General features: G+C 42.8%; 1 protein-coding gene across 2 annotated transcripts in view; it reads left to right on the forward strand.

Annotated features, from left to right (window-relative positions):
* LOC130190356 (replication protein A 70 kDa DNA-binding subunit-like) overlaps positions 1-20,650 on the forward strand; it is a 38,146-nt gene extending 17,496 nt beyond the window's left edge. For both annotated transcript variants that reach the window (XM_056409724.1, XM_056409734.1), the window contains 7 exons: positions 1,384-1,520; positions 2,611-2,759; positions 4,637-4,766; positions 13,404-13,580; positions 13,736-13,843; positions 13,972-14,058; positions 19,884-20,650. In XM_056409724.1, the coding sequence (XP_056265699.1) occupies positions 1,384-1,520; positions 2,611-2,759; positions 4,637-4,766; positions 13,404-13,580; positions 13,736-13,843; positions 13,972-14,058; positions 19,884-19,985 (890 nt within the window). In that variant the 3' untranslated portion in view covers positions 19,986-20,650. The remainder of the gene's footprint in view (positions 1-1,383; positions 1,521-2,610; positions 2,760-4,636; positions 4,767-13,403; positions 13,581-13,735; positions 13,844-13,971; positions 14,059-19,883) is intronic.
* The last annotated feature ends 1,070 nt before the right edge of the window (positions 20,651-21,720 follow it).

Consider the following 21,720-nt stretch of genomic DNA (forward strand, 5'->3'; position numbering starts at 1 on the left):
TCTCTCTCTCTCTCTCTCTCTCCACCGCTGCTCCTTTTGTTAAATAGGGGATTATGACATGGTAATGAGAACTGTCAGCCTGTTCCTCTGGTGATAATGGAGTTCAGAGGTGGGTGACATCGTCTCAATCATAATGGAATTAAGGAGGGCTGAGAGAGCGCAGACGGAGCGAGAGAGGAAGGGGGGGTGGGGGGGGCAGCGGCAGAGATTAGAGAAAGGTGAGCCGAAGTAGGGAGATGTTCAGAGAATGACTGGTTTGCAAACTCTATTTTAATTCTGTCCAGACGTTTTCTGTAGCGCACGGCACCAGGTCTGACGCCATGAGATGGACAGAAAATGAAACCGACACCAATGTGGTCATTGTGGAGACATTTAGAGGCGGGCCTTGTGGAATTAGTCGTAGTACTATGGAGAAATGCTTTTTTTCAGTGGGTTTTTGTTTTCACTGTATTGAGGACACAATGGAATACATGTATCCGCTGCACGTGTCACACTATTCAGTGATCGGCAGATGGCAACAAAGAAACTGAACAATCCAAACTGCGAGCTTGAAAACACGAACGTGAACGATGCATCGTTAAAAAAAAAAATTGCTTTGTAAATATTTCATGAATTAGAAATAGCATTCCCAAACAAGTAAAAAAAAAAAAAGTATGACTGAATGTTTACACAACTTTGTTTGCTAACAAGAAAACTCCAGGGGGCAAATTTAAGTTATTCATCAAGTGAAATGACGAACCCCGGCTGCTTCTCTCGTGTTTTCAGATGTAGGAAAATGTTTTGAAAATGTTATTAGTTGGAAGAAGGAGACTCCTTTAAGTCATTTATAGACCAAAAGGTCCAATCACAGAAATTCAAATGAACACACAGGTTATCTCTCCTGTGCATTAATCCTGTCTACTCTTGATTTAATATTTTCTTCTCTTTGTTTTCACTAATCTGTTTTACCATTTGTAGTCCATAAACACTTTATAAATGAATTTGACTTGTTCAAATGAGTTTTTCATATTAGTCATGGCTCTACACCTTCTTGGAGCTCAGCCCTGACTGCTCCTCAGTGCAGTAATCCTGAATGAAGTGTTCAGGCCCTGAGCATGACGGGGAACATGACTGAGTGTGTGTGTTGTGCTTTGCAGCCTGGGCCTGGGTGTTAGCCAGCCTGTTGTGACATGCATGTCACTCTGCTGGGACTTGGCAATATCATAAGAGTGTCAACTCTGGTGTGTTGGGTCTTTACTACCTTATGTAGAATGTATCCAGGAGACATTTTAAAGGCTCTCCTCACATATTACACACTTTCTGTATCTTTATACTATTTGTCTGCCTGTATTCATGAGCGATCTACAGATGGAGATGTAAAATGACTCTCTCCCTCTTTGTTAGATGTTATTGGAGTGTGTAGGAGTGCGGAGGATGTATCCCGTATTACCACTAAGACCAGCAAGGAAGTCTCCAAGAGGGCCCTCAACCTAATAGACACAACTGGCAAAGTGGTTACGGTCACACTGTGGGGAGAGGAGGTAATAACTATAATCTCTCTCTCTCTCTCCCTCTCGCTCACTCCCTTCCTTTCTCTCCTCACTCTATATTCAGGGATCCTGTAATTAATCGTGTGTTTATGAAGGTGCCCATCCATCTATGTGTGTGTCATATCTCTGTGTTTGCTCTTGCATTCAGAGGCATTTGATTGGGTTTCCTGAGCTGTTAAATGTGGATCGGTCAAGTCCTTCCCGTGACCTTCAGGAGTTGTTTTGGATCAAAGTCCCTGATTTGAGACGAAAGGCTAAATAACTCTCGAACATGCATGAAATGGCACTATTATTCTCTAAGCTTATTCAATCTGCAAGCGCTAATCCCTCCACTTTGCCAAAATCCAGAAATGACTTTCAAATTAACTTGTAGGTTGTCCAATTATAAACGCAAACCATACCACGTATTACTTTCTAGTCTCTGCCAACCGCAGAAACGGACTGAGCATATATATACAGGACTGTCTCAGAAAATTAGAATATTGTGATGAAGTTCTTTATTTTCTGTAATGCAATTAAAAAAACAAAAATGTCATGCATTCTGGATTCATTACAAATCAACTGAAATATTGCAAGCCTTTTATTCTGATTTATTGCTGATTATGGCTTACAGCTTAAGAAAACTCAAATATCCTATCTCTAAATATTAGAATATCATGAAAAAGTATACTAGTAGGGTATTAAACAAATCACTTGAATTGTCTAATTAACTCGAAACACCTGCAAGGGTTTCCTGAGCCTTGACAAACACTCAGCTGTTATAAATCTTTTTTTTACTTGGTCTGAGGAAATATTAAAATTTTATGTGATAGGATTTTAGAGTTTTCTTAAGCTGTAAGCCATAATCAGCAATATTAAAAAAAATAAAAGGCTTGTAATATTTCAGTTGATTTGTAATGAATCCAGAATGCATGACATTTTTGTTTTTTTAATTGCATTACAGAAAATAAAGAACTTTATCACAATATTCTAATTTTCTGAGACAGTCCTGTATATCTATATATAAGTGCTTTCCCCATCTTTTGTTCTCCATCTTTTTCTCCTCAATTACTGTCATTGACACGGTTTGTTGTTTCTCCAGGCGGAGAAGTTTGACGGCTCTCGGCAGCCAGTGGTCGCCATCAAAGGAGCTCGCCTGTCAGATTTTGGAGGCAGATCCCTCTCTGCCTTATTCAGTTCAACTGTCATGGTCAACCCAGACTTACCGGAGGCATTTAGTCTGCGGGCCTGGTGAGTCACTCTGGTGTGATGCATACACCGACACTCGCGCACATTCAGAAACGTGTCTCAATAACTGTTCAGTAATGCTCTGTATGTATAGTGTGTGACATCACGAGCGCCCGACGAGACACAAAACAGAAGGACAAGTCGCTACAAATGGAGATTGTGTTTTCTTGTTGCTGTAATGCTTATTATATGTCAAATATATTAGAGGGAGAACTTGACACAGGGTTTACACACACACACACACACACACACACACACACACACACGATGGACAAACCTAAGTGCAAAACCCTGATGAACACGTGTCAGGAGAAGGAGACTGGTGGCATGTGCCTCCTCAGTGCCAGCACGACTCTAGACGTGACGTAGAGAGGATGGGTGGAGGGAGGGAGGAACAGAAAAAAGGAACACAGATATTTCTGGATTCCAGTTTCTGACTTGCTGCTGTACGTGCAGAGAAAGATGGGACACGGTGAGCCGCCTCAAACCGGAGTCATATTAGCACTTCCTGCGGAGGGTTTTTACATTATGACTCATTAAGGCTGTTCCTAAATCTGGCCACCGCTGAAACATAAATGCCTTTTTTCCCCCTCCTTTTTTGTTGTTGCCTTGTGCGCATGTACACATCAATGCTTCAGTATGCATGTGATTGATTGTGTGTTGCATTAAAAAGCTATTCTTAGGCAGAGGAATGTGTCAAACTGGGCACCCACTTCAAAGTACAAATGCAGGAAATATGATTTGGGTTTGTTGGCACCTGTGGGCTTTAATTAGTAGACGCTTTCATTTGTTGACGTCTGGTTTATGAATATGTGGCTTGCTGCTCCATGAATAGTAGCCATTATTCTAGTGTGTATGTTGCATTCGTTGTTGTTGTATGTGTTGGAGAGGCAGAGAGTGGAGAGACAGGCTCCATTGCTCCAGCTTTAATCTTGATCTTATTAGTCTCTGGTCAATACACCATTGCAGCCTGACAGTCAAAGGAAAAAAACAGTGCTTCTCTTTCCATTCTTCCCCTAATCCCTGATTACCCCCCCCACACACACACACACACACACACACCCCTCCCACTCTCGTCTCTATTGCTGTTTGGTCCTCTCTCCAGTTTACAACTGAATGTTATTTAAGAACCGACTCTCCTTTTTAATATGTAGGTCTGCACTTTGAAAGCCAAAGAGAGTCTGACTCTGGTTCCTGTGGTGCTCTGTGAGGTCGCCTTGACCAGGCCTGCATGCATAATTGAAGGCAGTTGATGAATTTGGATGATTCCTAGATTAGATTGCTCTGCTGGCCTAGAATACCGAGCAGGAGTCACACTGATGCGGTACGATTTCAACGGGAATATTAAATAGAAACATTAATAGGTGCACCGGGTACAGAAAAAAGACAGGAAAGCATTATTATTATTATTTTTTGCCTCAGCAAAGAAACCGTGTTTATGGAGAAACAATTATGTAAATGTAAAAAGCTGATTGAAGTATGAATGCATGACTCTGATAAAATAGATCGCGGGGTATAGATGCAGTGGCTGGAAATCAGTAAAGAGATTAAAGGAGTAATTCTGTCATGCTGAAGGTGGTTTCTGGGAGATAATAGCAGATGCAGTGCAGCATCTCCTTCACTGGATGCAGTGCAGTATCTAATAGCGAAATCATCTTCACACACATGAGCAAATACACACTCACAAGACAAAGACGTGTTCACGAACATATCGCTGGTGTATATTCTGTCTGCTTCAATCACCTGTTTTTATTTTTTCCTTTTCTCCCGACACTCTAAATAATACATTTCATATTTCACAGGTGTGTGTATACACGGTGTCCGAGAGTGTTTGCGCACACATTTATTTGCGATTTATGTTCCGTGTGTTTCCACGATAGGTTCGACCGGGGAGGCAACGCGATCGACGGCCAATCCCTGACACAGATGAGGTCAGCGGGGAGCGGATCAAAGAGGAACTGGAAAACACTGAGCGACGTCAAGAGTGAACAGTTGGGACAAGGAGAGAAGGTGCAGAGCTTACACACACACAAACACACACACACGCACATCTATAAACTAGAATGGGCACTCGGTAGAGCGCATACCTTTGCATATCACAAGATTGGGCATTGAATTATGAACATGTTGGCATTAGTTGCATGCCAATTGGATACAAATTGACCGTGCTATGGTAAAAAGAAGATTTTGACCTTTCCATGACCTTGACCTTTGACCCGATTGATCCCAAAATCTAATCAAATGGTCCCCGGATAATAACCAATCATTCCACCAAATTTCATGCGATTCGGTTTAAAACTTTTTTTGTTATGCAAGGAACACGCACACAAATAAATAAATACACGGCGATCAAAACATAACCTTCCGCATTTTCAATGCGAAGGTAATAAAGCCTCACTCAACCCATAGCAGGGCACCCATCTCAAGAAATCGTTCGACTTAAATAACAAAACACCAGTAAGCCCGTGCTTGAAGTGGCAAAAACACGTGTCAGTACTCAACGAATTCACACGTCGGTGTGTGTCTGCCGATATGAGCAATTGCCTTCCACTTCTTCTTATTTGTACTTTCTTGAAGCATGTTGAACCGACTCGATCACAATCTGTTGTGATTTTGATATCATTGTTATTCTGGGGCTGTGCGTCTTCTTTTGTAGGCTCACTCGTGTAAACTTTGTCTGGAAACAGATTGATATGAGAGTCGGAAAATCCTTCTTACACTCGGGCAGCTGGCGACTGTTTGAAAGACAAACGTGAGGAAAACAAAAAGGGATGACGTGACGTCAGCGTAGCGGAGAGCCGTTCACGGCGTTATCAGACGAGCACGGTAAACACGGTATGCTTTCTTTAGCCGCACAGAGAGCACCACACGCAGAAGAATTCATCTCCAAGCATTGCCGAAAAGTGTAGAAAAGTCACGCACATGGACATCAGGCATGCTAAAAACAACCCCTGCTCCGAAAAAATGATACGGGGTCACGACACGAAGCAGTTTACTGGTCTTTGTTTTGCCACATAGAGATTCAACCGATGGCCTCTTATTTAATTAAAACCGGAGAAGAATGTGTGTGAACAGACTCATTTGAATGTAAGCGTTTAGTCAAACACAAATCCACAGTCAGTCTTCCATTCTTTGTAAATAGAGCCGTGCCTTTCTCTGACCTCATGGATTAGAGTCATGGTTCTCTCGTTTGAGCTGTGGCAGAGAGATAGTGACGCTCGCATGTTAGCCGGACGGGTTGAGCGACCACACGCCGCTGGAGAAGCGTGGACGAGCTCTCAAATTAAAACCGTGTGCCATTTTTAAGACGTGTCATCGCACAGAATACGGCGTGATTTCAACTAACAGTGGCGTGAATGTGGGTGGTGTGTGCTACTCAGGCACATGCACAGATGGACCCCTAGTGGCGCTCAAGCACCGGCCCGTTAGCCCTGGATGAGAAAAGTGCCCCTTCTGTTGGAGACATATTTTTTTCTTCATTAATAAGTATTTAACAATAAAAATCTGTCATCAATTCCCCCCCATTGATATCTGACGGGGCATTTATTTCGAGTTCTTGTGAGAATTTCGCCCCGACATGCTCTTCCACGCCCCCCCCCCCCCCCCCTCGCGCGTTTATTATATGGCATTTTTCGCTCCTATCATTTTGTAAATTAAAATAAATTGTAATTGTTAATAGAAAACATGTCATTTTGTTTAGCTCTCATGTCTTCTCACGACACAATGTGTTACAGGTGTTGCGAAGCAACCAATTACTTGCTAACTTCAAGTTACAGTGATCAATAGATAAATCATTTTGGCGATGGGCGCCCTTTTTTTTTGGTTTGAGCACCTGCCCCCCCCCCACATGTCTGTGCACGTGCCTGCTGCCACAAACTTTCTATCAAATTACTCGGGTTTATCTCCGACTAGTCTCCCTCGTCCCTCACGTTAAATTAGAAGCCACTTACGGGGTAGCTTCGAGATCAATGACGTTCTAATGAAAATGTCTAATTATGTATTGGAGTTGAGGAAGCCTATAGGGCTTCACAATGTTAAACCTCTGAAGAAGCCCATTAAAACTCCCCCTGAAGAAGCCACTACACCACCATCTAACCTCTCCTTCTCAAGATCCTCCTCCCTCCTTCCTCTCAGAAATCAGTTGTGCGTTCTTAAATCATCATAGTTTATTTTTGATTTTTTATCAATTTAGTTGAAAGTTCACACCACCGAGACCCAGACAACACCACCCATAAAAATGACGACGGCACAGCAGATAAAGGACCTCTCTTGTCCTGGTCTTCTTAGGTCTTGTTAGTCCATTGTCACACACCATTGACCATGACATCCTGTTACAGAGACTGGAGCAGGATTTGCATTTCAGGCAGCACTTTCATGCGGTTTTAACTTTTTTATAAGATCTCAGTCAGTATTTGTAAAACTTATTATCCGACAACCACCATCACGATAACCAATTCCACAAGGTTCTGTGGTTGCAAGGTTCTGTTACATTTTTACATGCTTTATTTGGGCAATTTTATTTAACACTCCATAAACTTTTTCATTGTTATTATTAAAACACTCACCTATTTATCAACTATAACCAGAGAGAACAACTTAAGGAGAACAAACAAAATTCAAAAACAAAAAACATCATTGAAACAAAACTGACCTGCAACTTACAAAAACAAGGATGACTTAAACTCAGAGCATCTGTAATTGGCAGGCCCTGAGCACCTCTGATGTTCATTCTGCATCTGCATGTGGATTCTTCTTCTTTTGGGCATCTTCTCCAACACCACTGTAAAGATCTTCCTTTAACTCCAAAATCACATCCTTTAATATTTCTACTGCATTCTGCATTTGCTGCTTATTTCAAAAAAAAATCAGAAAAATTCTTCAGTTAAGATGCAGAAAAAAAAGCAGCAGAAAATCTTATTTCCTCTACTTCGTTACTTGACTCCTCATTAGCAGACTACTTAATGCTGGCTAATAAATCCTTGATCCAGAATGCATCATGCAGGCACTCTGCAGCTGCTAAGAAAAGAAACTAACACAAGACTCACTAAAACTGCACTGCACTGGCTCTGCACTGGCATCAAGAATCACTTTCATCTTTTAATTCTTATTTTTGCTTTAAAAGCCTTCAATGGTGATGGCCTTAAACATCTGACTCACCATATTGCTCCGCTAAGAGAGAAAGAGCTTAGAGCTGTATACTACTAGTTGCTCCTAGAGTGTAGCTACAGAGGTTAAAAGTCAGCCCTTAGTTTTATAGTTCCTGATTTTACAAGCCTCCACCTTTGACAGAGGAGGTTTTAGACAGTCAGAGGCACCTTAAGTCACCTAGCTTAAGAGTAGACTTAACACAGAGCTTAGCTAGAGTTTAAGTTTATTTGCCCTCCTTGCTCCTTGCTATACTCTTTTTCTCAGCTGCTCTCTTGCTGCTGCTAGGATGCTGAGTACTCATTTCCTCTTTTTCTCTCCTCCTTTTTCCTTTTTCATGGAAATCTCTATCTCTGCCATCTCTTTCAACTCTGAATTTTCCCTGAAGACTCCCTGTCCCTCGGGCACTTTCTCGCCATCCTGGACTGCTGACCACATAATCTGCCTGCCCCTACCTGCCTGTGAGGATCGTGCCTCCTGATGGATTCCCGCCATCCACCTCCCCTACCTTCTCTGCCTCCCACCGCCATCTGTCTGATGGATCGTGGAGTCTCTCCTCCAGGAATATGCCTATCTTGAACTATTTTTACCTCCTCTCCTTCATTTCTGTGTATTTTAACATCTATTGCCTCTGTCCTTCTATTTCATCCTTCCCTGTTGCTCTCTCCCCTCCTTCCTCCTTTTTTCCCTTTGTTTCTCTTTCCTTCCTTTCTTCCTTTTCCCTCCAGGGTTATTTGGGTTTTTTTCCGGGACCGATCCATATTTTGAGGCAGGAAAGTATAATGTGTAAAATTGAATTACCAGGAGAGTGGTGCACGCTGAGAATGTGAGAGATGAGGAGAATATCCATGCACTTAAACTTCGTTGATGGAAGGGAACCAGGCCACAGGAAAAGAAAGTTAACAGAGTGAAGAGCGGGCTGACGAAGAAAGAGAAGTGACACATGGGTTATTATGAGGATACAAATAGAAACAAATAACTTGTAATGAGAATGTGTTTACAATTCCAGCTCTGATTTAATTTGTTCCTTTCACTCTTTGTCTTCTTTTCTTTTCTCTCTCCGCCCTGTGTAACCCAAAGAAATTGGAAATAATCTCATTTTACTGTGTGTGTGTGAGTACACGTGTACTCGTGTCGTGTGTGTGTGTGTGTGTGTACACACAAGCCAATTCTAATTATTGTAGCCGTGTGTGTCTGGGTTTTGGGACAAGCATTAAAGTTGGCATGTGCAGCTACGTCAATTATGTGAAGTAGATTTTCACTTGGTTTCCCTTCCACATACAAATTTTAATTGCATTTAGGTGCCAGAAGGTGACAGAGGGATTGGGTGTGATAAGAATGAAAACTATTTTCAGACTGAGGTGTGTGTGTGTGTGTGTGTGGTTTTATTTTGTCTGCGTGTTTGTGTTCGTCATGCTCCTCTTCTAGGTTCTCCGCAGCATGCTTGAGGTTAAGACTTTGCCCTAAGGCCTCCGTGTCCACAGAGGGAGCCGAAAAAAAGAAAGGGATGATGACAAATGCAGCGGGATTCATTTAGAGCGGTCTACTTGAGATGGAAGCGATATGGTCCAGATCCCGCCGACCTCTATCCTCACACTCTCACAATCTGCCAACATCGCGAGCCTTCAACAATCCCCCAAAGAAAGTCTTTGGTTCTTTTCACTCCTTCCTGCCACGTCCACCCTCCTGCCACCTTCCCCACCCATCGCTTTCCCACCTCTTCAGCCTTCGAGCGCTCCAATCTGTCCAAGTCGGGCGAAATGTGATGAGGCAGGCCAACGCGGGCGGAAACACGAGAGTGGAGTGTTGTCGGGGGAGGGGGGGGGGGGGTGGCAGGGGTGGCTCTGGCTGTTGCTAACGGGAGAAAATCTCTTAATTAAAAGAAGCTTCTGAGTCAGTCTTTCCGGGGGTTTCTCGCCGTGTGGCACGGGCACCGGGTGGGATACACGGGCGGACAGGTGATGAGGATGCGAGTCGATGTCGGCCGGCGGGGAAGAAAGTGTCGAGAGCTCCGAGTCTGGCTGCGTCTGCAGAGGTCGTGGGGGACGCGGGGCCACATCAATCGCCTCACGAGGGATGCGGAGAACTGTGGGGTTTTTACCTTAAAGATAAAGCCCCGCTAGTTCAATTATCAGACCAACTCCAATGACCACAGATGACAGACTCGAGCTCGTAGTTTTACTTGCTGCAAGGAGAGAGTTGAGCTGTGCCTTCGCACGTCTCCAAAACACTCTGGCTCAATTCTCCCCCGACAGTCCTTTTATTGAAGCAAGTGGTCACACAAAACAGGATGAGGTCTCTTATCAGTATGAGTTTTATGACCCTGAGTCCTGTGTGGTGTGGGTGAGTTATGTGGGGAGACCTGAAACAAACCCTTGTTCCTGTGTCTGCTCATTAACCAGATGTGACCCTGGAACCTTTTGCTCTCAGGGTGACCGGTATAGAATAAACAACACAGCAATAATATGATTGTAATTATTAATCTTCTTCTAATAATTACAACCCTGAGGAGTAAACAATAATTCATAGGGCGTACATTCTTTAATACAAATTGAAAACACATGCTCTAAAACCTAACAAGAACTCCACGGCCTTTTCACATCCAAAGCTCTTCACTGAACACTTTGCGGAAAGTGTGTGTCGCGTCGCGGCGGCAGCCTCGCCCAGTCGGCGTGTGTGAATTTGGCCGGCGACCCAGAGAGTCTTTTGATCGACTCGTTTAGGCCAACATCGGGAATGAGTCTGGCCCGGCGCTCGCTTGTCGTTGTTGTGAGAATGCATCTTAAATGCCGGCTGCAATTCCAACATCTTGTTCAAGGCCTGCTCTCCTGGGAGAAGAAATACCCTCTGGTGATGCAAGGAAAAGGGCTTTCTCACGCGTGTGTATCGTATTTACTGCGCTGTGCTTTGTGTCCATGAGTGTGTTTGCGTGCGGGCTTCTCTTTAAAACGAGACACAGTTCATCCGCTGTGTGCACTCTTTTTATTTATATTTATGTTAATTGAATGCTGTGCTTCTCCACGGGGACGGGTGAACGGCATCTTTCTCCCCAGATTTAGCGGTTCTTTCCTTTTCAGCCGTTGATCCTACACAGTGTGAGTTCTGCCGCTCTAGGTGCTAATATCTGTTTAAATTACTGCAGCATTGCTGCATTTTAATTTCAATTCTGGTTGACTATTTGAATTCATAACGTGTATGTCCGTGTGTGTCTGCACGGGTGTGGCTGTGTGGGCCTGTGTGTCCATGTGTGTGTGTGTGTGTGTCATCTTGCATTTATTGTGCATCTCTTAAATTCCCCTTTTCTCTCTTTTTAAACTGTTCCAAGATTGTTTAGCAGTCAAATAGAGATGTTCAGTTATTGTTTATTTGTTTCACCCTAAGGAGCTTATTAATTCACATTATTAAAATTGGTGAAGGATGCTCTGCCTGCACTAGCAGCTCTTTTTCCACTTCAGTGTGATGCGCTTTGGCTCCATGACATTTGCTGTGTGCTACAAAGTTATGACGTAAAAATACCAATCGTGATTTTACAAGAAAATGTCCAAAAAAATACTCCTCCCATCTAGATGAGAACAGAGGCTCTACACACAGGTTTGATCAAACACGGCACGTGAGAGAGAAACGCCAACTCATCACTGCACACTTCATGTGCTGATGGCATCATTACCGTGTTCACGGTACCCATCACCTGAAGCTACATGAGGGTCATAATCAATGAACATGGCCTCTACGGTTATTACCGTGCAGGTCATGCATTACCTCACGTGGTTGACTGAACTTGTCGGAACTGGAATTCATCAGACCAGACAACGATTTTCAGTTATTTAAATTTTTTTTCTTCTTTTTACTGATGTTTCTTCGCCCACTGGAAATGTGTCAAAGCGGGCAGTTGATCGGCTGCCGTGTCCCAGCGGGAAAAGAGTGTAAAGCATTGCGTGAGCTGAAAGTCATCAGCGGACCCAACCCCTGTGATGTGATCTTAACTTGATTTAGCAAGATGCAGCCTCTTACATAATTCAATTCAGTTTATTTTATATAGCCCATTATCACAAATTACAAATAAGTACACATATGACATCAGATCAGGAAAATCTCCCTTTTAGGGGAAAAAAGAGAAGAACCCTTCAGGAGAGCAACAGAGGAGGATCCCTCTCCAGGATGGACAGAAGCAACAGATGTCATGTGACCAGAATGAAGCATTACAGAGTTACATAAACACATATAATGGATATGACAGAATTTTTTCATAATTTGGAAACCTAACAAACGCTTTGGTGGGTTCTGGTGTCCATTCGTTGTACACATGTTTACCATGTGTGCTTCTGAAAAGCTCAGCCGCATCCTTTGCAACGCTCATCATTCTTCACCTGGCACACGGACACATGACTTTTAAGTGAAGTCACGCACCTGTTTATCTCCCTTTTTTAATGCGTTGGTTTCTTTTTTGATCATCCGGACCCAAAATGTGTGTAGGCTACTAATAATATTACTAATAATACATGATAAGTATCTGTAGCGGTTGCACAAGTGTATTAGTCACAGGGGCATGTGGTTGCATAACATACAGTATATTAGTCATGTGGCCTTTCTAATACAGCCAGAAAGGAGACGCTGTTTGCCTGTTTCAGTGAAAGGATTTGAATTCTCCGTGAAATTATTTTTATATTCTTACATTGACAACGGAAATGAGAATGTCTTGGTAACGCAGTCTGAAACTCTGGGCGAGGAAAAAAGAATCCGATGGGCATGTGCTGAAATTTTAATGAAACATGCCCACTATGAAGCAGTCACAAGGACGGCTCCAGTTCTCTTCTTTTTTTTAACATCTGACAGTTCTACAAGCAAACGGCAACACATTCAAAGGCTCACAATTAAACAGGGGAACTAGATGATCTATAACACTGGTACCCGGACTGTTCCTATATCATCACTTCCTTCTTCCCGCTGCAGTCGTCCTGTATTTTGACAATTTACCAAATTATTTGTGACTTGAATTATGCTTTTGAAGGTCAATGTTAATTGGCTGGTAAATCACACGGCCACGTTGTCTTCTCTGTTCCAGTGGGAGCAATGTCACTTGTTTTATTTCCTGCAATGTTCTTAAAATACGTCTGGTCAGGATCTGGTTGAGGCATGCCATGATCAGACAACGACCGTCACATTCTCCAAGCAGGTGCAACCGGAGTTCGCCAAGTTTAGAATCGCATAAAAGGCATAATATTACAGCAAAAGCAATTTTTTTCCAAGTTTAAATTCTTATAATTAGTGTTTACGGTCTGCTTTGTTAGATTTTCCATTATGTAACATGATTTGCAGGTTAGATTTCTCTTCAGCACAATATTGACTCATGGGGATGCACCTGCAAATTAACTGCGGCTTCTTAGATGTTGAAATTGCAGCAATTTGATGTAATGCGGCAGCGTTTATTGATCTCGGAGCTCTAATTCCCATAATTAGATTTTAATTTTTTTTCCTCAACCATGTTTTGCTCTCTCCTCTCAGGCGGACTACTTCAGCTGTCTGGCGACGGTGCTGTACATTCGTAAGGAGAATTGTCTGTACCGGGCCTGTCCGTCCGCAGACTGCAGCAAGAAGGTCGTCGACCAGCAGAACGGACGCTACCGCTGCGAAAAGTGCAACCGAGAGTTCCCCAACTTCAAAAACCGACTCCTGCTTTCTGTAAGTGCACACGGGGCACATTGTGTGTGCTCGTCTGTCACACGTGCAGCGGCGCCGACTTTGAAGAACATTTGAACTCACGCTCACCCAAACGTACACGCGTGAGTAATCTCTCGCCCTCTCATCATCTCTCTCTCTCTCCGTCTGACTCTCAGGCCAACTTGGCAGACTTCGGGGATAACCAGTGGGTCACATGCTTCCAGGAGACAGCTGAGGTCCTGTTAGGTCACAGTGCAGAAACACTGGGACAACTCCGAGACACAGTGAGACACACACACACACACACACACACACACACACACACAAGGATATGCCACCACACACCGTTTACTGTAAACCATTTGCCAGGACTTTGTATTTACACTGTTGTGTGTGTGTGTGTGCTCGTGAGGATGAAACTGCATTCGATGAAGTCTTTCAGAAAGCCAACTTCACAACTCACCTCTTCAAAAACCGAGTCAAGCTGGAGACGTACAACGTAAGTTGTAAACAGAATTTGATGTTTTTTTTGTATTCTGTTCAGTTTAACTATCCAGATTCCTCAGTCTTATATAATGTAGTTGCTCAGCATTGTGTGTGTGTGTGTGTGTGTGTGTGTGTGTGTGTGTGTGTGTGTGTGTGTGTGTGTGTGTGTGTGTGTGTGTGTGTGTGTGTGTGTGTGTGTGTGTGTGTGTGATATTTAGTCTCAATGAATACATTAGTGTCAGAGGCAGGTCATTGAGAGTCACACACAAGTGTGTGTGCAGTTCATTTCACATAACAGTTGCCTTATTTCTGTTCTGAAATTGGAATTTTGCAGCACTCAATATTTGTCAATAATTCAACATCAGTTTTTGTCTGGAAAAGTAGAACTTCCTGGAGTTTTCTGGTGACTGATGCAATAATTGTATTACAACGGTGTGATGAGGAGGCAAAGCTTGCAGTGTTTGCCGATTTTAGTCCAACACAGATGTTATGGATCAGCGGCGGTTGCAGGGCGATGTGGGAGGGGCTCTTTCCAAATCGTGAACAGCATCACGTGCTACAAGGAGCTTGCTTGATGAAATCTTCACAATTCATACGACAAGGAAAAAGTGAACATCTATTGTTTGATGCGATGCATCGTGTTGAGCATAATACATTGAGGTGTATTGTTTTAATCATGCCTGCCATCCATGAATGTGTAACAACCAGTCTCGTCTTCGGTTATTATCTCCAGTCCCGGGCATGTAAAGCCACAGAACCCGATGCGTAAAATGCAATATATAATCATAATGCACCGTCAGTCACACATGAATCCAAAAATAATTTCAATTAGTATCACAGTGACGAGGGAGTTGTTATGTAGCCACCATTGCACTTTGGGTAACTGAAAACAAATACAGCTGTGGATTAATTTCTCTTAATTGGGCTCTAATTAGCATTTAGCCATTGTCTCTCAGCCTAATTAGCTTAATTATTCAGTGGCTAATTTGAGACTGGGGGCACACGCCAAGAGTCTGAGTGGAATGATTGAAATGTGGCTCTGAATGGTCTGTGGGCCGACCCTAAGAACACCTACAAGATACGCTATGCAAAGATCATAAACTGCGAATTATAGTCTGGGAAATAATGTAAAACCGTTTTTTGAGAAGGAGTTACACAAAGTCTACAAAAGGTATTGACATTCCATCTTTATACACACAAAGGCACATTTTCTGTATCTGCTGCTTCATTTATCATACGGTGACGTGTGTTGCCGTGAGCAGGAATACGAAACGGTCTTGACTGTCTGTTTACTGTAAATGTCAACAAACCATTGCTGCTCAATATGCAACAAGAAGAAGCCCCTCAGCCGATGCTGGAGGCGGCGATTTTGCTTACATCCCACACGAAAGACGAGTTGGTCAGAACCTGCAACAACATAGCGGTGAATAGCAGCTCAAGATCCAGTTTGTCTTCAGGGCGGCATTACGGGAAGAGTCCGAGGTTACACGTCCGGATGGGCTCTGTAAATCCTCCTCTGTGCACAATGAACACCAACAGCAACGTCTGTGGATATCTGGACATAGAAATGGGAATTCAGAGATGTACAAGAGCAAAGAATGGAAATTAAAATGTTGAACATGTCTGCAAGTGTTCAAAATTAAGTGAGAATCAGTTTAACATGAGACTTGAAAGACAGTGCGTAGGATTTGGTGGCCTCTAGCGGGGTGGTGGTCACTCCTACCTTAGTTTGTCCGCTCTGGGCTGCCGTAGAAACATGGCGGTGCAACATGGTGGTGCAACACAGCGGACTGCGTGAAGCGAAGCCTCTCTCAAAACAATGGTTCCCTTTTTCAGGATATTATACACTAATGAATAAATCATGAATATCATATTTTATTTCTCCTGATGGATCCCCAGAAATCCTACTCTTTGCCTTTTTTAATTAATTTCACAACAACTTAAGGCACATTAAGTACTCATCACTCATGTCAGTATTGTATAAACTGCTTCTGAGACCGTCTCTTCTGGGCCAAAACAACCTGGCCCCAGCGCAGCTGAGACACCCAGACAGGCGGAGAGGAAGTGTAGGGAAAGCATATCCTATTTCACAAATATTACTGGGTATATTCCATATCGCCAAAACACAATTATTGACAATTTGTTTATCATAATTACATTTTTTTTTTGTGTGGCTCAAGCCTCTATTGGCCAGCCGCCCACTGGACATTCATAGGAATTGATGTCAATACCACCAACACAATACAGGTACTCTGAAATCTGTTAGTTTTCCTGCACCAATTTATTTGCATAAAACCAAATGGAGCGACATGCAAATGGATCATGTCGGTGTGCCACGCATAACGCTAATGAGGGTTGAGCAGGTACCGGTTCGACACGGGGCTCATCAATGTATTCACTTTTCATTTTCCGTGGGTGTTAGTCAAAGTTTCCTGTTTCTGTTTCAAAACTTCCGATACAAAGACGAGCGGCGACCAGAGCGCGCGTGCTTCAGCGCGTCTGTCTGCCTCCCATCGACTTCTGAGTGTAACACGAGGCAAGAAAATATCCGACATCTACCACAGTGTCTTCATAAAAATAGAACGATGTAATGACATGTCGGAGCTTAACAAGATTAATGAAGTAACACAATTTGTCCTTTGTCATTCTCCATAACGAGGACACAAATAAAGAAACACTGAGCTCAGGAGCACATCCTACAGCTGCTGCTGGTTCCCTTGCATAGGAACTCCAGTTTGAATTATTTTAGGGCAGAGCAGAGATGATGAACTACCAATTTTTTACTTAACAAGCACAATGCACTCAAATCCCCATCAACTCTAAACATGAACCACACAATCTTCTAGCTTAACGTTACTCAGACACTGAGAGGATAATAATTCATGACAATTGTGATATACATGCAGGAAATGTGATGTCTGCATTTAACCCATCCAAAACATCGGAGCAGTGGGCTGCTGTAGAGCGGGGCTGAAGGAACATAGGGTGCAGCTTGGAATTGGACTCAAAACACTCATGACTGGGACCCAATATATTGCATCTAGTTATTAGTTTGTTTTGAGAACCCAATCCCGAGTTCTAATTCAGTAATCATCTTTGTTATTCATTTAAACAAAATGGATGTTTATGGGAGAAATTGCACTCGTCTGAGCTCAGTAAATCAAATCCTTCAGGCCAAATCAAGCAAGCTCCTTGTAGCACGTGATGCTATTCACGATGGATGTTCGGTTTACATATACTGTATTAATTGTGTGTGTGTGTGTGGTCTCAATGAATACATTAGTGTCAGAGGCAGGTCACTGAGAGACACACACACACACACTACATTAACAAACCACGCTCTTGGTAATCCTCGTCAACATCACCCTCAGGTCTTTCCGTCCTTGTGCGTGTGGAAAAAAAGGTCGAGAAGATCGTTATCTGGCTGAAGGTGAAAGCCACCGGTGTAGCCGACACACACACACACACACACATCTTGAGACCGCCACTCGAAGCCTTATGAATATGTGCATAATGCGTTTTGTTACTTTCTTCCATAACTCGTATCTGACGACGAGCGTTCATGGCGGGGTGACGTGATGAACAAAGACGCACGACGATACGGCAGCTTTTGATGGAGCTCATCGGTTTTGAGGCAGACGTGTTCGCTCAACTCCACAGAAGATGGTCACGGCTCTCTTTACAATACCAAAAGCCTCCTTTCTTTCATCAGCGATGTTCTCTGTAGCTTATCGATTTGCTCATGTCACATCTAGCGATGTTGGCCAACTTTTAAAGTTGATGAATAGAAAAGTATGCAGCTGTAAAATATACAAGATATATAAGACACTGAGTCTAGAGCTACGTTAGCAGCTATTTGAGGCTGTGCTTTGAGCTACACGGTAACCATGGCAATGCCAAGATGCTCATGTTTGTTTTAATTCTCATTCACATAGTTTTTTTTGTATTCTGTTCAGTTTAATTATCCAGATTCCTCAGTCTTATATAATGTAGTTGCTCAGCACAGTAGCTCATGTATTCTCTGAGAGAGGTGGGTGTGTGTGTGTTTTATCGCCTCGTCGGTAAGCCAGCATCCAGAAGTTGCCTTAAAAAACTCCTCCGTCAGCGACTGGGAGTTGAATACTAGGCCCCGGGGTAATTGTTTTCTCCAAATGTGATTTGGATAATAGTATACACACACATTAAATGAACGAGCTCGCTCACACGGTTTCCCATCTTTCGGAAGACCATTATTTTTTAATAAATCGTCACCTTTTTGTCAAGTGGAACCTTCATTTTCCAGCAATCCTCAGGTAAATGTAAATTGGAAATACTAATTGGTGTTAAACCAAATATAAGGGGATGGACACACGTTAATGCCTTGATGCGGGTTATGCTGAATTGCTGATTGATTAATAATTCGGCGTGGGATTATTCCTTCCGGTGGGATAATGGCAGTTAGTTTTTGGCCTCCTGTCTTCATGATGAACCTCCTGTATTATTTGAAGAGGAATGATGTGACGTACTACCCGCTGATGGTGCAGTCGCTACATGTTGTTGCGACTGAATGACACAAAACAGTGTGGCTTAAACTTTCTGATGGCACATGTAGAGTATTCTGAAACTGGGCACTTCGGAGATGATGGAAAACAGGCTTCCGGTCGCGCGTGAATTAAGTTATCAACATTTAATGGCAGGAAGTGTAGAACAAACATTCAAGGCGCTCCACCTTGGCTCCCGGCTCCTCCGGGAGCTCAGCCTTGCGGCCTCGGCGATTACCTGTAGAAGAGAGAACGATCTCTCTAAACCACGGAGTCTCATACTCCTCACTGGCCCTGGTCAAAACGTCACTTCCGGTCCCGTCGCTAAAGTATTTTCACAATAAGAGTCCCGTCTTGTTATTGTCCGCATTAAAGTCACTTTCACAATAAAAGTCTCTTGTTATTGGAAGTCACTTGACGGAATTCAACCGGCCTCGTCAATCTATAATACTAACATACAGTCACTCTCATGCAATATACATTAATTCTTGCCATTTACATTTGCATCGAGTAAACATTACCCCTATGCTTCATAATACATTAATAACAATATCAATATTCCCCCTAATATTTTCTATGATAATATCTTTCTATATGTATTAATTTAAAACATAAGACCTCTGCAGATGTTATCAAAATAAACTATTACAACTTAACACACATTATAATAATGTATTCCCATTTGGCATTATATTTATACAATAATGTGGAATAAGTTAAATGAGAACATACTTTTATCATTTTTCCCTCTTTTTAAATAGATATACATGTACTTGCTGTTTTTTGTAAAAGTGGAACATTCCTCCTCTTGCAGTCAGCGCAGAGGTTCTCAAGGTTCTCGAGTCGGAGAACAAACATAGACCCACGTTTGTTGGAGAAATCCTTGAATTCATCATTTGCATCAGGCGGGGTTCCCCAAAAGGGAACGAAGGACGCTGCAAGATTTCTTCATTTCATTATTGGTTTGGATTAGAAACCGCTTTCATATTTCTTTTATATTTTTTCACTTCATAAACATTTCATAACAGAATAACTAAAGTGATGCATCACAAAATCAACGTATTGAGAAAATGATCACGAATGTGTGCCGTCGTCAGTATATGTGGAACCACTGACCTACAGGAAGTCACGTCAGCCGGCACCAACGACCAGACGCGAGCCGTTCGAAGCCGTTATCCACATGCTCCAACAGAAGCTGTTGGTTTCAGTGAATTGTCTTCTAGCATTCATTTGTTGACTGATGTTGACCATAGAAGGTTGACATGTTTATTCATCAGATTGCTGTACTTAACTCAAGATGCTCCCTTTCTCTCCTCAGGATGAGAGTCGGCTGAAGGTAATCGTCATGGAAGTGGAGCCCGTCGACCACAGGGAGTACAGCAGGAGACTGCTCGGTAACATCCGCAAATTGGCCAGCTGAACACAGTCCCAGTCATCCGAACGGCTGCCCAGGGATTACACATTTCTTCTACTGGTCTCCGACTGGTGTCCGACTGTTTACACCATCGAGCATATCTGACGGAGCCAGCGGGGCGGTCAGTGATTCATCCGATTAAATGGCAGCAGAACAAAAGACTGTTCACTTGCTTCGGCGGGCAATTTGTGAAACGCTGCAACGCGATGGAACCGACTTGCACCTTTTTTTATTCTGTTGACATTTTAACAAAGATTACACAAAGTAGAACATCGGCGAAATGTCCGACCGAGCGTGCCGGCGCCCCCCCCCCCCCCCGACCGGCGCGGCTGAGCGAGGACTCGTTCATCGCAGCTCGCAGCTTTAATTTGATTTATCTTTAACACATGACTCATGTTTGTTTCTAATCGCTGGTGGTGGGGCTCAGTGTTAGTTGAGTAAAACAAATGGTGAGTCAGATGTTATTTAATTTTCATTGTTTCGTTGTAAATATGAAAGCGTGGACAAAGTGTGTGGGAGACTCGCATGCTGGCATTTTGTTTTAACTGTTTTTACTGATTATGTCTTCAGCTCGTTGAAATTATTCTTTTAATTAAAAAAGTGTAGTGTTTGGTTTGTTTCTGTACTTAAAAATGTCAAAGAAAAGTGATTAAATAATAATCTGAATAAGATTAGTGTGTGTGTGTGTGTGTTCATCACTGTTCCACAAAGCAATTCATTGGATTTCCCCAAATCCTCCTCAGCCGAATGTCACGTGTAGGAACATAGAAGAAGGCGTTTATGTTTAGCAGCAATGTGACCACACAGCAGTTATTTAACATCAGTAACTGCACACAAATAAACCGGTGCGGATTTTTAGCAAAAGCGTACATTCATTATAATCAAAACATTGTCCTATTGATCAATCTATCCATTTAAATTTGAATATGTATCAGGAATTATTGATATATCTACTGCTTGGGAGTACTTATGATTGGGATATGATGATCACGAATACGAGATGTTGTCCCTCAGTTAAACCCAGCAGGCCTGTTTACTCCCCTCAGATGAACCATGAATAGCATTTTTCCACTGTTGAAATCATTGTCAAATTCAATGTATGCACATTTTAAGCCCCGTTTTGGTTCCCTTGGTCGACGTTCACACGCTGGAAAACAAGGACGGAGCGTCTATGCCGGGCCTGGAGGCGTGGCTCAAGGGCTTGGCACTGATTTATGTTGGCAGCCTTCAGCTCCCCTCTCTGTGAGCAGCATCAGTACCATCTCCTGCCTGCTGCCATGCTGGAGCTTTGGGAGATTAAACACACACACACACACACACACACTGATCTTTTCATCCCAGTGTCACCTTTCCCTAAACTTGTTCTACTATCGCTGTCTTCCTTCTTTTATTTTGTTCAGTGCTCTAAGGTCAAAGTGTCTAATCATTTGGACACTATCACTGATATGAAGATGAACTAGTTCAGTGTCAAATATATAATAATAATATATATTAGTGCAAAGAATAAAGAGATGTCGATAGTTATTTGATGATGGACGTTACTTGGCAGAGTGAGAAGGCCAGCACAGCAGCCTCCCCAAGGTCCTAGTGCCCGGAGATTATATTGTTAAATATGAGACTATTGGATTGTAATTATTTGAAAGGGGAGAAAACATGCAAACAAGAACGCACACACATATGAAGCCTCCCGAAAATAGGCCTAACACCGCCCGTGGTTAAAGGTTTCTTTTGATTGATGTGG

The sequence above is a fragment of the Pseudoliparis swirei genome, chromosome 3 (genome assembly GCF_029220125.1).
Source record: "Pseudoliparis swirei isolate HS2019 ecotype Mariana Trench chromosome 3, NWPU_hadal_v1, whole genome shotgun sequence".
NCBI classification, from domain to species: domain Eukaryota; kingdom Metazoa; phylum Chordata; class Actinopteri; order Perciformes; family Liparidae; genus Pseudoliparis; species Pseudoliparis swirei.